At 47.3% G+C, this 14,073-nt stretch overlaps 1 protein-coding gene across 2 annotated transcripts in view; it reads left to right on the forward strand.

The window, feature by feature from the left end:
* The window catches only part of SMC5 (structural maintenance of chromosomes 5), a 266,453-nt gene that overhangs the window by 20,231 nt on the left and 232,149 nt on the right, over window positions 1-14,073 (forward strand). For both annotated transcript variants that reach the window (XM_075317886.1, XM_075317896.1), the window contains exon 3: window positions 4,890-4,942. In XM_075317886.1, coding sequence (XP_075174001.1) covers window positions 4,890-4,942 — 53 coding nt within the window. The remainder of the gene's footprint in view (window positions 1-4,889; window positions 4,943-14,073) is intronic.

A 14,073-nucleotide genomic window follows, 5' to 3' on the forward strand; every position in this document is an offset into this window, starting at 1 on the left:
CACACTTTTGGTCTGTACTGTATATAAAAATATCTGTGGTATCTCTGTAATCATACTGACCAAAAGAATAGATCTGTCATCATGTTTATGAAGAAGTGAATAGCAAAAAAAAAAAAAAAAAAAAAAATTCCTGAATTGATGTTTCTTCTTGATTTTGCCAAAAGCAGAGTAGAAACCGATAAAAAAAATATTGTGGCCCAAATTGGTACCAAGTAAGAACTCCAACTCTCCCCACAATAATAACAAGTCCTCACGTGATTATGAGCAGAAAAAAAACCCTGAGGAAGGCCAGCACAGTCAAAGGGCGTAACGGGTGGGGTTAGCAGTCGGCTCCTGGTCTCTCTCCTCTTTAGGCCCCTTTCACACGTCAGTGATTCTGGTACGTATGTGCTAGTTTTTATACGTACCAGAATCGCTGACATATGCAAGCCCATTATAATCAATGGGTCTGCTCACACATCAGTGTTTTTTCACTGACCATGTCTCCATGCGGCGTACACGGGTATTCGTGATTGATTGTTGCACATGTCCTTTTTTTTTTTTTCTGGCATCACTGATGTCCCACGGACCACACTGGTGTGATCCGTGATACACGTACCAGAAAAAAAACGTATATTGAAAATAAAAAGCATTTTCAACTCACCCGTCTCCAGCGACGTTGTGTTCTGCCTCTGCTGGCTGCTGCTTCCTGGCCGGCTCATTATGACATGCATATTCATGAATGCAGCCAGAGCCGACCCAGAAGTAGCTGCAGAGGTGAGAGAGACAGCAGCTGGATGCAGCAGATCCGGAGACTTCAGCAACACGGACAGCAGGAGCGTGGACAGGTGAGTATACGTCTATGTGCAATCACGGAGCACGTATCACGGATTGCACATGGACAACCCACGTGTGCCGTGAATCACGGCTCACGGAGGGACATAGGCGTTTTTAACACGTCAGTATTTTTCACTGACGTGTGAAACAGGCCTTACAGGGTTAACGATTATTTTCCTTTTATGTCTGTTCAGGTATATCCATGTTTATGATGCTTTGATTTTTGGATGATTGATCACATCATACCATTGTAATTTGTCTGATCCAAATGTTACTCATGTACGCTTAATGTATTTTTTGTTTGTTCTGTTTATCACTGATAGGCTATCCCTGTACCTTTTGTCTATTTCAGCACATATTAGAGAGAGATCTGGGTAGCTTTGATTGCACACACCACATACATGTGCCTTGCTTTAGATATTTTTTAAATGTTATTTAATAAACTTTTTTGATATATTTTTGCAGGCATTTATATGTTTATTGTTTAGGTTCCAGTGCCCAGTAGACACCTCTTTCTCCAGTTGTTCCCAGCAAAATAAAACCCTATAGCCTTCAAAATTCGATGATGCCAAACATCTTTATTTTGTAAAAAAGCAATTTTTTTGTGTGATAGACAAACCTTACAAAAAAGCTATATAAATTTGGTATCACTAATCATACTGACCTGGGGATAAAAAGCCACCTCCTCACTTATACCGCAAGGTGCACAGCGTAATAAAAAAACAAATAAAGCCAATTCTTCAACTACTGTTGATTTTGGTTATTTTGCCTTTCAAAGATCTCAGTAATGGTGGAGCTCACATACACTGGGGATTATGTAAAGCTCTGAAAAATGTGATTCTGACAGAATTCACAATGGAAAATGCACTGTATGAGGCAGAGGGAGTCACTTTGAACTTCTATCTTGCCTTTGATATGGCGGTGTCCATATTTTTAGGCGTGCACAAATGTGAGGTCAACAGTTTTGTGGACCTTTTGAACACAAGCCATACGGAGTCCGGAGTAACTCTGCTGTTTCATAAGTGAATAGATCAGTCATGGGTTTCACCTGAATCACGGTGCAACGTTATAAAATTCTATGAATCACTTAGGGCTTCAAAGTGCTCACCACACATCTAGATATATTCCTTGAGGGGTCTAGTTTCCAAAATGGGGTCACATTTGGGGGGTTTCCACTGTTTGGGCACATTAGGGGCTCACCAAATGTGACGTGACGTTTGCTAATTATTCCGCCAATTTTGCGTTCAAAAAGTCAAATGACCCTCCTTCCCTTCCGAGTCCTGTCATGTGCTCAAACAGTAGATTTCCACCACACTTGGGGTATTGACGTACTCAGGAGAAATTGCACAAAAAATGTGTTGCAATTTCTCCTGTTATCCTTGTGAAAATGAAAAATTTGGGGCTAAAGTACCATTGTTGTGGAAAAAAGTACATTTTTCTTCTTCCCAATTTGCTTTAGTTGCTCTGAAACACCTGAAGGGTTAATTCCTTAATGACCGCAGGCAGTAAAGTTATGTCCTAGTAAGCATAGTTTTAATCCCCACCAGCTGCCGTATTCATCTGGGGAGGATCCGCGCACATATCAGCTGATTTGTACAGCTGACGTGTGCCTTACAGGCACGAGTGGAATTGTTATCCACCCGTACTTGTTAACTCCCTAAATGGCGCTGTCAAAATGTGACAGCGTCATTTTAATGGCGATTGCGGTAAAGGTTTACTCCCCGGCTACCACCGGAAGTCACGTGACATGATCATGTGGATCCGATGGTTGTCATGGTAGCACAGGGTCATGTGATGACTCCTGTAGCTCACATGACTTAGGTTCTGTAACCAGCAGCCAAGTACTACAGGTTACAAGAGATAAGCATTTCTCCCGATGCTCCTCTGATCAGGAGAAAAGAATGAGTGATCAGACTGCTGATCCCTATAGCCCCCAGGGGGACTAGTAAAATTAAAAAAAAAAAAAAAAAGTTTTGAAAAATAAAAAAACCCCTAAAAGTTAAAATCACCCCTCTTTTGCCCCATTGAAAATTAAAGGGTTAAAAAAAATACACACATTTGGTATCACCGCGTTCCAAAATGCCCGATCTATCAAACTATCAAATAATTTAATCTGATCGGTAAACGGCGTAGCGGCAAAAAAATTCCAAACTCCAAAATTACAAGTTTTTTTGTTAGGTGCAAATTGTGCGTAAAATGCAATAACAGGTGATCAGAACGTAGCATCTGCGCAAAAATGGTACCATTAAAAAACGTCTTGAGACACAAAAAATAAGCCGTAATTGAGCTATACATTTTGAAAACTAAGAACGCTGCGGGTCGTGGACAATGATGCAAAACACGCGCCACTTTTTTTTGGATATACTTCTGCTTTTTTTTTTCAACCCCTTACATAAAAGTAAACCTATACATGTTTGGTGTCTATGAACTCGTATTAACCTGAGGCATCACATCAACACGTCAGTTTTACCATATAGTGAACACAGTGAATAAAATATCTCAAAAACAATAATCACACTTTTTTTGCAATTGTTCCCGCACTTGGAATTTTTTTGCCGTTTTCCAGTACACTATATGGAAAATCTCATGGTTTCATTTAACAGTAGAACTCGTCCCGAAAAAAAACAAGCCCTCACATGGCAATATTGACTGAAAAAAATAAAAAAAGTTACGGCTAACAAAAAGCGCAAAATCGTCCGGCTGTGAAGGAGTTAACAAATATGTTAGATGTGGTTTTGAGCACTTGGAGGGGTGCAGTTTTTGGAATGGCGTCATTTTGGGAGTATATTTTTGTCACCTAGGCCTCGCAAAATCATTTCAAATGTGATGTGATCCTTAACAAAATGATTTTGTTGGAAAAAGGAGAAATTGCTGATGAACTTTGAACCCTTCTAACTTCGTAACACAAAAAAACAAACTGCGCTGATGTAAAGTAGACATATGGGAAATGTTATTTATTAACCATTATGTGACATAACTCTGATTTAAGAGATAAAAATTAAAAATTTGAAAATTGTGAAATTTTCAAAATTTTTGCCAAATTTCTAATTTTATTTATTTATTTTTTTTCAATCCATGAAGTACAATACGTCTCAAAAAAAACAAACAGTCTAAAGGGTGTTTTACACGCTGCAACATCACTAACGATATATTGTCGAGGTCACGTCGTTAGTGACGCACATCTGGCGCCGTTAGCAACATCGCAGCGTGTGACACCTAGGAGTGATGATCAACGATCGCAAAAACGTCAAAAACCGTTGATCGTTGACACGTCGCTCCTTTTTGTATTGTTGGTGGGGCATGCCGCAGGTTGTTCGTCGTTCCTGTGGCACCACACATCGCTATGTGTGACACCGCAGGAACGACGAACATCTCCTTACCTGCATCCACCGGCAATGAGGAAGGAACGAGGTGGGCAGCATGTTACGTCCTGCTCATCTCCGCCCCTCCGCTTCTATTGGACGGCTGCCGTGTGACGCCGCACGTACCGCCCCCTTAGAAAGGAGGCTATTCGCCGGCCACAGCGACGTGACAGGTGTAAGCGATGTTGTTCGCCACGGGCAGCGATTTGCCCGTGACGCACAACCGAGGGGGGCGGGTACGCTCGCTAACGATATCGATAGCGATGTCGCAGTGTGTAAAGCACCCTTTAGAATCGGTAGAATATATTGAAGCGTTCCAGAGTTATAACCTTTTAAAATTACACTGGTCAGAATTGAAAAAAAATGGCCTGGTCATTAAGGTGAAAACAGGTGAAGGGGATAATATTACCAAATATAAAATAATATAAAAATTCACCAGCAGGTGGCAGTAGATGATTTGTAAATACTGATTCTATAGCTTCAGGCTATGAGAAGATTAAAAGTAGAGCATTCCTGTTAATATGAATATCCTTGTAAAGAAATCGTTTTACACCTGTTTCTCACTTGTATTCATCTTCTGATATCCCCGGCATTCAGAATAACTAAAACTTTGGTGTTAAGTATCTAAATGAGTGAGGCTAGCAAAAAGGAGAATGTTATTTGTTTCATTTTTTTTTTTTTAATATACTTAAGAGTATTTTTGTCTTTCAGGTTGGTTTTTACGTGAAGCGTGGATGCCAAAAAGGTTCAGTTGAGCTTGAACTGTAAGCATTACTTTTTGCAAATGTCTCTTTATAAATTAAGTTTTCTTTAGCTTTCACTGCCCAGGCTCAATCATAACATAACTGCATACAAACATATAGTTAGAAGATCTTTCACCAAATTTTTTATGTGGAACCAGACACTTATTATTGTAGATGCAGCAGAGCAGAATAGAGCATGATGTTACTTTTTTTTTTTTTTTTTTATACCGCCTGTCGGTTGTGTAGATATTAGCAACCAAGGTGAATAATATATATATATATATATATATATATATATATATATATATATATATATATATATATATATATATATATATATATATATATATATATATATATATATATATATATATATATATATATATATATATATATATCTCTATATATATATATATATATATATATATATATATATATATATATATATAGATATATATATATTTTAAATCGAAGTAGGCATTTCCATAGAAATTTCTCTAGGGGTGTGTATTTGTTCCTCTGTCATTGAGAAATCATTAGCAGGCAGCAACACATTGGTGAAATAAAAACAGGCCACTCCAGTATCGCAGAATAGTGTATATGTAGCAAACAGTATGCTCTTTTCACTACAGAGTGATGACCTGTGTTGAGTACAGCAGACCTGAGTGTGATTGCCAGCTTTCAGCTGTTGTCTCTGGCACTTCTAGTAACTCTTACCTCATAGTGCTGCCAGCTCTGCCAATCATAAGTAGGCATCCACTTGCATGAGGAAAAATATGACCCCACTATAGCTTAGAAGAGGCTCTGCTGAGGCACAATGACAGTCTACTCTCCTCACTACAGAGTGATTGTGTGTGCCAGAGAACAGCAGATCTGAGTGTGATTAACTACTTTCATCTCCAGCAGTCCGTGTGGGGGGAGAGACAGCACAGCAGAATTGGCTTCAGTACACTTGGTTTGACAGCGTTAATATGAATATAGTCCTGCCATTAAAGCTCAGTTGTATTTTGGAATGAGCTTCTAGAAGTGTTTATAATGAGACTCAAGTCTGCAGCACTGTGTCCCCCCCCCACTGACTGCCAGAGATGAGAGCCTAAAGCTGTCACTTACAGGGGTTATCCGGCTTATTTTGACTTTTTTATTATTACCCTATTGGGCTACATTGGGGCAGGTAAGTAGATAGTGAGCACTTACCTGCCCTGCTGTCAGCCCCTCTCCCCCGGCTCAGAGCGGTCATGTGACCGCTCCTGCCGCGATTTTGCTGCTTCCGGTCATTTCATGTCAACATGGGCAGGACCATGTTGACATGCAAATCTGTGAACAGCTTGTTGCCGCCCTGCTGGGCGGCTACAGTGCGTGGAGTCTCCGCCCCCTTCCCTGCATCCTCCCACACATTTCCCCGCACCCCGTACTCTCCCCGCCCACGGTGTCACCACCAGCAGCGGGCTCCCTACTCAGGATAGCAGGAGTGCCCGTGCGGTCTGTGTCCCGCTCCAGCCCCCGGAGTGCTGATACTGCAGGAGTGCACTGCAGTATCAGTTACTTTTCACATTGCAGTGCAGGCTGCTTTCAGGAGGTTAGATGAGATCATTACCTGCTGTGACGATCTTCACTTCACTCCTGACGTCAGCGCTGTCACTGCCTTCTATGCCCGCTGCGGGCATAGAAGTCAGTGACATCGCTGACGTCAGGAGAGCAGAAGATCGTCACTGCAGGTAATGATCTCATCTAACCTCCTGATGGCAGCGCTCGTCATCCCCTGCAGTGACCTGGGCTGACCCATTGATGTTAGCTCAGGTCACTGCACTGCTCTCCCAGCCAATGGGGTACATTCTGTGCTTCATTGACTGGGACATTGACTATGGTACGGATCGTTGTGGGACCCCCTTATTGGATTACGCTGGACCCGGATTTGTTTTTCTTTTCAATAAATTGGTGAAAGAGGGAATGTTTTGGGGAGTGTTTTTTCAAATAAAACTTTTTTTTGTTTTTTTTAACTACTGACTGGGTTTGTGATGTCTGGTATCTGATAGACGCTTGACATCACTAACCCCATGGCCTGATGCCAGGTGACATTACACATCTGGCATCAACCCCATATATTACCCCGTTTGCCACCTCACCAGGGCAATGGGATCAGTTGGGGCAAAGCGCCAGGATTGGCACATCTAATGGATGCACCACTTCTGGGGCGGCTGTAGCCTGCTATTTTTAGGCTGGGGAGTGTCCAATAATAGTGGACTCCCTAGTCTGAGAATACCAGACCACAGCTGTCTGCTTTACCTTGGCTGGTGATCCAATTTGGGGGGGACGCCATGTTTTTTGTTTTTAAATTATTTATTTAATTTAAAATAACAGTGTGGGGTGCCCTCTGTTTTGGATTACCAGCCAAGGTGAAGCTGCCAGCTGTGGTTTGCAGGCTGCAGCCGTCTGCTTTACCCTAGCTGGCTACAAAAGATAGGGGGGACCCCACGTCGGGTTTTTTTTTAAAATTACCATATTTATTTTTTGGCTAAATACAAGCTAAGCACCCTTTAGTGCCACATGAAAGTCACTAAAGGGTGCCAGCTTAGAATATGCAGAGGGGTTGGGACATTATATTTGTCTTTCTCATCTATCTATCCCTCCCTCTATTCATTCATTCATTCATCCCTCTATCTCTCTGTCTCTATCTACTCATCTATTTATATTTTTTGCTGCTTCCGTTTTTTGTGGCCCGCAAAAAAACGGAAATCACACGGATGACACACGGATGCATCCGTGAAAAAAATGGACCGTTTTTTGTGGACCGCAAAAAACGGAACGGTCATGTGAATGTAGCCTACTTGTGTTCCCTATGGGGGTAGGGTTCGGTACAGAACAATGGTGAGGGGGGGTCTGTGCAGAACGATAGGGGGTGTGGGTCGGTACAGAGTGTGTGTGTGTGGGGAGGGTTGCAGAGCCTGATGTCGTGTGGGGCACAGAGCCCGATGTGTGTGTGTGTGTGTGTGGTGCAGAGCCCTATGTGGGGCTGTTATTTCCATTGCTGTAGTGATACCAGGTCAGGTGCTGGGGCAGAATACTGACAGGGAATGTGTGTGCAGGGAGCGAGGCTGGCAGAGGGCTGGGCACTGAGGCTGGGCAGTTCCAGCTCTGACTGGGAGGTTTGGCACAGGAAGTTATCATGTTTGCTGGAGCTGAATGTAAACAAAGAGCTGCAGAGAATAAAGTCATTCAAGAGGAACAAAAGTTAAAAAACAAAAAATAACAATATGGGGGGGGGGGGGTTGACAATACAGCACAGATAAACTCAAAATGTTTTGGTAAGCTAATGTCGAACAACTCCTTTAATCACACACAGGTAGGTCTGTTGTACTCCAGCACGTCATCACTCTGCGGTGAGGAGAGCAGACTGTTGTCAGTACATGTCTCACATAGAGCCTGTTCTGAGCGAATGTGGGGATGTTCTTTCCCCAGTCTGTTGCTGCCTGCTTATGATTGGTCAGCTGCAGAAAGAGGCAAAAGTACAAAACCTTTGAAATCTCTTTGGTAATGCCCACCTGGACAGAATTAACTGTTTAGATGTGAAATACTTTGATTGCTAATACCTCCGCAATGGAGAGACAACATTTTAAAAAAGAGAAATGTTTTCATTTTGCTCTGCAGCACCTATTACATTGTGTGTCCATTTCATCCTAAAAATTCGGTGAAAGGTCCTAGACAGGTGGCTGCCATTGTGTGTGTTTCTGTCCATGGCAGTTACAAAAATACAATGTATTTTTCTTTGTCGCTTCATTGGGAGACCCAGACAATTGGGTGTATAGCTTCTGCCTCCGGAGGCCACACAAAGTATTACACTTTAAAAAGTGTAACTCCTCCCCTCTGCCTATACACCCTCCCGTGCATCACGGGCTCCTCAGTTTTATGCTTTGTGTGGAAGGAGGCACACATACACTCATGCATTCTCAGATTAGTTATATCGGTTGGAAGAAAAGAGGACCCCCACGGGGTCCCCGGCATGTTCCCTTCTCACCCCACTAAAGTCGGCGGTGCTGTTAAGGTTGAGGTACCCATTGCGGGTACAAAGGCCGGAGCCTCATGCCGTTTTCCTTCACCATCCCTTAGTGGCTCTGGGAGAAGTGGGATCCTGACCGGTCATCCATTCACTGGGACCGGGCTCCCTCCGCATCCCCTGTGGGAATCTGCTGGACAGGAGTCTATTCTTCCTCAGGGATCGGGCCCTGCAACTATAAGGTACTCTGTGTCCCCATGGGGACTGTGCATGGAGCGCCTTATTCCCGGACGCTGCAGCAGCTGCTGATTTCTGAAGACCGGCGGACTTCCGCGCCGACCGAGCCTGCTTGTCGGCCGCGGTCTTAAATTTAGTCCCCGGCTTCATCGCGGCCTATTAGTAAAAATCCCGCCCCCGGGCCTGCCTGTCAGGGGTAAGGGCGGGACGGCCGGCCTGACGTCGGCTGTGAGGGCCGGAGCATCCTGTATGTTTCCTCCCCCCTCACTGATCACTGTGGGGACCCCAGATTCCCGCACTTTTCTAGCACCGCCCTCGGCTCCACTCCTCCCCTGAGAGCTCCGGCAGCCATGTTTTTGGCATTCTGCCGGTGGAGGATTATCAGAGAAGAGCTCTGCAGCTCTGGGAGACCTAAGGCAGGGAATCTGGAGGACACACACTCGCTTTTTAGCGGTCGGTAAGCCACACCGGTCACCCGGTGCTGGTCCCCCCCCAGGGTGCCGGAATAGATACGTATTTATATACATATTTCTGTTCGGTCGGGTTGTATACCCTTTCCCATATACCCTCAGTGATCACTCTCCTAGGAGACAACAGCATGTCGTCCACAAGGAGCAAAGGTGCTAAGGCACAGGGTTTTTTTGCGACCTGTACCTCTTGTGCGGCTATGTTGCCTGCGGGTTCCACCTACCCTCACTGTGAGCAATGCTCAACCCCTGTTTCGCTTGCTCAGCCGGAGCCTCGGTCACTAGTGGGCCCCTCGGCTCATGTAGACCCCCCTGCTCCCCCTGTCCAGGTGGCAGGGACAGAGTTTGCTGAGAAACTCTCTGAGTCACTTTCGCTATCCATGGCTCAGTCTATGGACAAATGGTCTGCCAAGCTGCTAGAAGCTTTGCAGTCCAGACCGGTCCTTACACAGGCCCCAGTCCCCGTTAGCTCGTCGCCTCCAGGCCCCTCTCGGTCCGCGCCGCAGCGCGCTCCCAGGTTGGGCACTAGGTCCCACGCGGAGGATTCCTGCCCGGATCTCAGTCCCAGACTGACTAAGCGGGCTCGCTGGGAATCTTCCCCGACTTCTTCACGCTGTTCGGGTTCCCAGGCCGAGGACTCTCTGGAGGACGAGGCGGACGTCGCAGCTCAGGGCTCTGAACCTGACGTTGCTCTCAATCTTGATACACCTGAAGGGGACGCCTTAGTTAATGATCTTATCTCGTCCATTAACCAGGTGTTAGATCTGTCTCCCCCGCCTCCACCTGTAGAGGAGTCGGCTTCTCAGCAGGAGAAACACCAGTTTCGGTTCCCCAAACGTACACGGAGTGCTTTTTTCGATCACTCTAACTTCAGAGATGCTGTCCAGAAGCCCAGAGCGGTTCCGGACAAGCGCTTTACTAAGCGCCTTACTGACACACGTTACCCCTTCCCCTCTGACGTAGTTAAGGGTTGGGCTCAGTGTCCCAAGGTGGATCCTCCAGTCTCTAGATTGGCGGCTAGATCTGTAGTATCGGTGGCAGATGGCTCATCGCTGAAGGATGCCACTGACAGGCAGATAGAGCTCCTGGTGAAATCCATTTTTGAAGCCACGGGCACGTCTTTTGCCCCGGCCTTTGCAGCCGTGTGGGCACTACAGGCTATCTCAGCTTGTCTGGCTGAGATTAATGCAGTCACACGTAATTCTGCTCCGCAGGTTGCGTCTCTGACTTCTCAAGCGACAGCTTTTTCTTCCTACGCCATGAACGCAGTCCTAGACTCTCCTAGCCGTACAGCGGTGGCATCCGCTAATTCTGTGGCAGTCCGCAGGGCCATGTGGCTGCGCGAATGGAAGGCAGACTCGGCCTCCAAGAGGTTCTTAACCAGTTTGCCGTTTTCTGGCGACCGATTGTTTGGCGAACGATTGGATGAGATTATTAAGGAATCCAAGGGAAAGGACTCCTTCTTACCCCAGTCCAAACCTAAGAGACCTCAGCAACGGAAAATTCAATCGAGGTTTCGGTCCTTTCGTCCCTCCGCCAAGCCCCAGTCCTCTTCGTCCAACAGGCCGGAGAAAGGCCAGAGGAACTCCTATGCGTGGCGGTGTAAGTCACGCCCCCAAAAGGCCGCCGGAGGCACTGCCTCCAAGGCGGCATCCTCATGACTCTCGGCCTCCCCGAACCGCATCCTCGGTCGGTGGCAGGCTCTCCCGCTTTTGCGACGCCTGGTGGCCACAAGTTCAAGACCGATGGGTGAGAGACATTCTGTCTCACGGTTACAGGATAGAGTTCAGCTCTCGTCCTCAGACTCGTTTCTTCAGAACCTCTCCGCCCCCCGCTCGGGCCGACGCACTTTTTCAGGCAGTGGCCACTCTGAAAACAGAGGGAGTTGTGATCCCGGTTCCCCCTCAGGAACATGGTTGCGGCTTTTACTCCAACTTGTTCGTGGTGCCAAAGAAGGACGGATCATTCCGCCCCGTTCTGGACCTCAAATTGCTCAACAGACATGTGAGCACCAGACGGTTTCGGATGGAATCTCTCCGCTCGGTCATCGCCTCGATGTCACAAGGAGACTTCCTAGCATCGATCGACATCAAGGATGCTTATCTCCATGTGCCGATCGCACCCGAACATCAACGCTTCTTGCGTTTCGCCATCGGGAACGAGCACCTTCAGTTCGTGGCATTGCCTTTCGGCCTGGCGACAGCCCCACGGGTGTTCACCAAAGTCATGGCATCCGTAGTGGCGGTCCTACACTCTCAGGGCCAGTCGGTGATTCCCTACTTAGACGATCTCCTAGTCAGGGCACCTTCTCGGATGGCGTGTCAACACAGCCTTACAGTCGCTCTGGCGACTCTCCAGCAGTTCGGGTGGATAATCAACTTCCCAAAATCCCAGTTGACACCGACCCAATCACTGACTTACCTCGGGATGGAGTTTCATACACGGTCAGCGGTAGTCAAGCTACCGCTGGACAAACAGCTGTCCCTGCAGGCAGGGATACAATCTCTTCTTCGGGGTCAGTCATACCCCTTGAGGCGCCTCATGCACTTCCTGGGGAAGATGGTGGCAGCGATGGAGGCAGTGCTGTTCGCGCAATTCCATCTGCGGCCATTCCAATGGGACATTCTCCGCAAATGGGACAGGAGGTCGACTTCCCTCGACAGGAACGTCTCTCTGTCCCTTGCAACCAAGAAGTCTCTTCAGTGGTGGCTTCGTCCCAATTCTCTATCGCAAGGAAGATCCTTCCTACCCCCAACCTGGGCTGTGGTCACCACGGACGCGAGCCTGTCAGGGTGGGGAGCGGTTTTCCGCCACCACAGGGCTCAGGGAACCTGGACTCCGGTAGAGTCCTCCCTTCAGATCAATGTTCTGGAGATAAGGGCGGTGTATCTAGCCTTATTGGCCTTCCATCGGTGGCTGGAGGGCAGACAGATCCGTATACAGTCGGACAACGCCACGGCCGTCGCATACATCAACCATCAGGGAGGCACGCGCAGTCGTCAGGCCTTCCAGGAAGTCAGGCGGATTCTGCAGTGGGTGGAAGCCACAGCCTCCACGATCTCCGCAGTGTACATCCCGGGCGTAGAAAACTGGGAAGCAGATTTTCTCAGTCGTCAGGGCATGGACGCGGGGGAATGGTCTCTTCACAGACGTGTTTCGGGAGATCTGTCGCCGCTGGGGAACGCCGGACGTCGATCTCATGGCGTCACGACACAACAACAAAGTCCCGGCCTTCATGGCACGGTCTCAGGATCACAGAGCTCTGGCGGCGGACGCATTAGTTCAGGATAGGTCGCAGTTTCGACTGCCTTATGTGTTTCCTCCTCTGGCGATGCTGCCCAGAGTGTTACGCAAGATCAGGTCCGACTGTCGTCGCGCCATTCTCGTCGCTCCAGATTGGCCGAGGCGATCGTGGTACCCGGATCTGTGGCATCTCACGGTGGGTCAACCGTGGGCGCTTCCAGACCGCCCAGACTTGCTGTCACAAGGGCCGTTTTTCCATCTGAATTCTGTGACCCTCAACCTGACTGTGTGGCCATTGAGTCCTGGCTCCTAGCATCTTCAGGATTGTCTCAGGATGTCATTGCCACTATGAGACAGGCCAGGAAACCAACGTCCGCCAAGATCTGTTACAGATCTTGGCGGATCTTCTTATCCTGGTGCTCTGATAATGGTTTTTCTCCCTGGCCATTTGCCTTACCCACTTTTCTTTCATTCCTTCAATCCGGAATGGACAAGGGTTTGTCACTCGGCTCTCTCAAGGGACAAGTATCGGCGCTCTCCGTATTTTTTCAAAAGCGCCTGGCCAGGCTTCCGCAGGTCCGCACGTTCCTGCAGGGAGTTTGCCACATAGTCCCACCATATAAGCGTCCGCTGGAACCCTGGGACCTTAACAGGGTGCTAACGGCTCTTCAGAAACCACCTTTCGAGCCACTGCGGGATGTTTCTTTATCACGTCTTTCGCAGAAGGTGGCATTTCTAGTGGCAGTTACATCACTCCGAAGAGTGTCGGAGCTTGCAGCGCTGTCATGCAAAGCCCCCTTCCTGGTTTTTCACCAGGATAAGGTGGTTCTGCGTCCTGTCCCGGAATTTCTCCCTAAGGTGGTATCCCTTTTTCATCTCAATCAGGATATCTCCTTACCTTCATTTTGCCCTAATCCAATTCACAAATATGAAAAGGATTTGCACTCATTAGATCTAGTGATGGCACTCCGGTTCTACGTGTCTCGCACGGCACCCCTGCGCCGTTCAGATGCGCTCTTTGTCCTTGTCGCTGGCCAGCGTAAGGGTTCGCAGGCTTCCAAGTCAACCTTGGCTCGGTGGATCAAGGAACCGATTCTTGAAGCCTACCGTTCTTCTGGGATCCCGATTCCTTCAGGGCTGAAAGCCCATTCTATCAGAGCCGTGGGTGCGTCCTGGGCATTGCGGCACCGGGCTACGGCTCAGCAGGTGTGTCA

Source organism: Anomaloglossus baeobatrachus, chromosome 1 (assembly GCF_048569485.1).
Source record: "Anomaloglossus baeobatrachus isolate aAnoBae1 chromosome 1, aAnoBae1.hap1, whole genome shotgun sequence".
NCBI lineage: Eukaryota > Metazoa > Chordata > Amphibia > Anura > Aromobatidae > Anomaloglossus > Anomaloglossus baeobatrachus.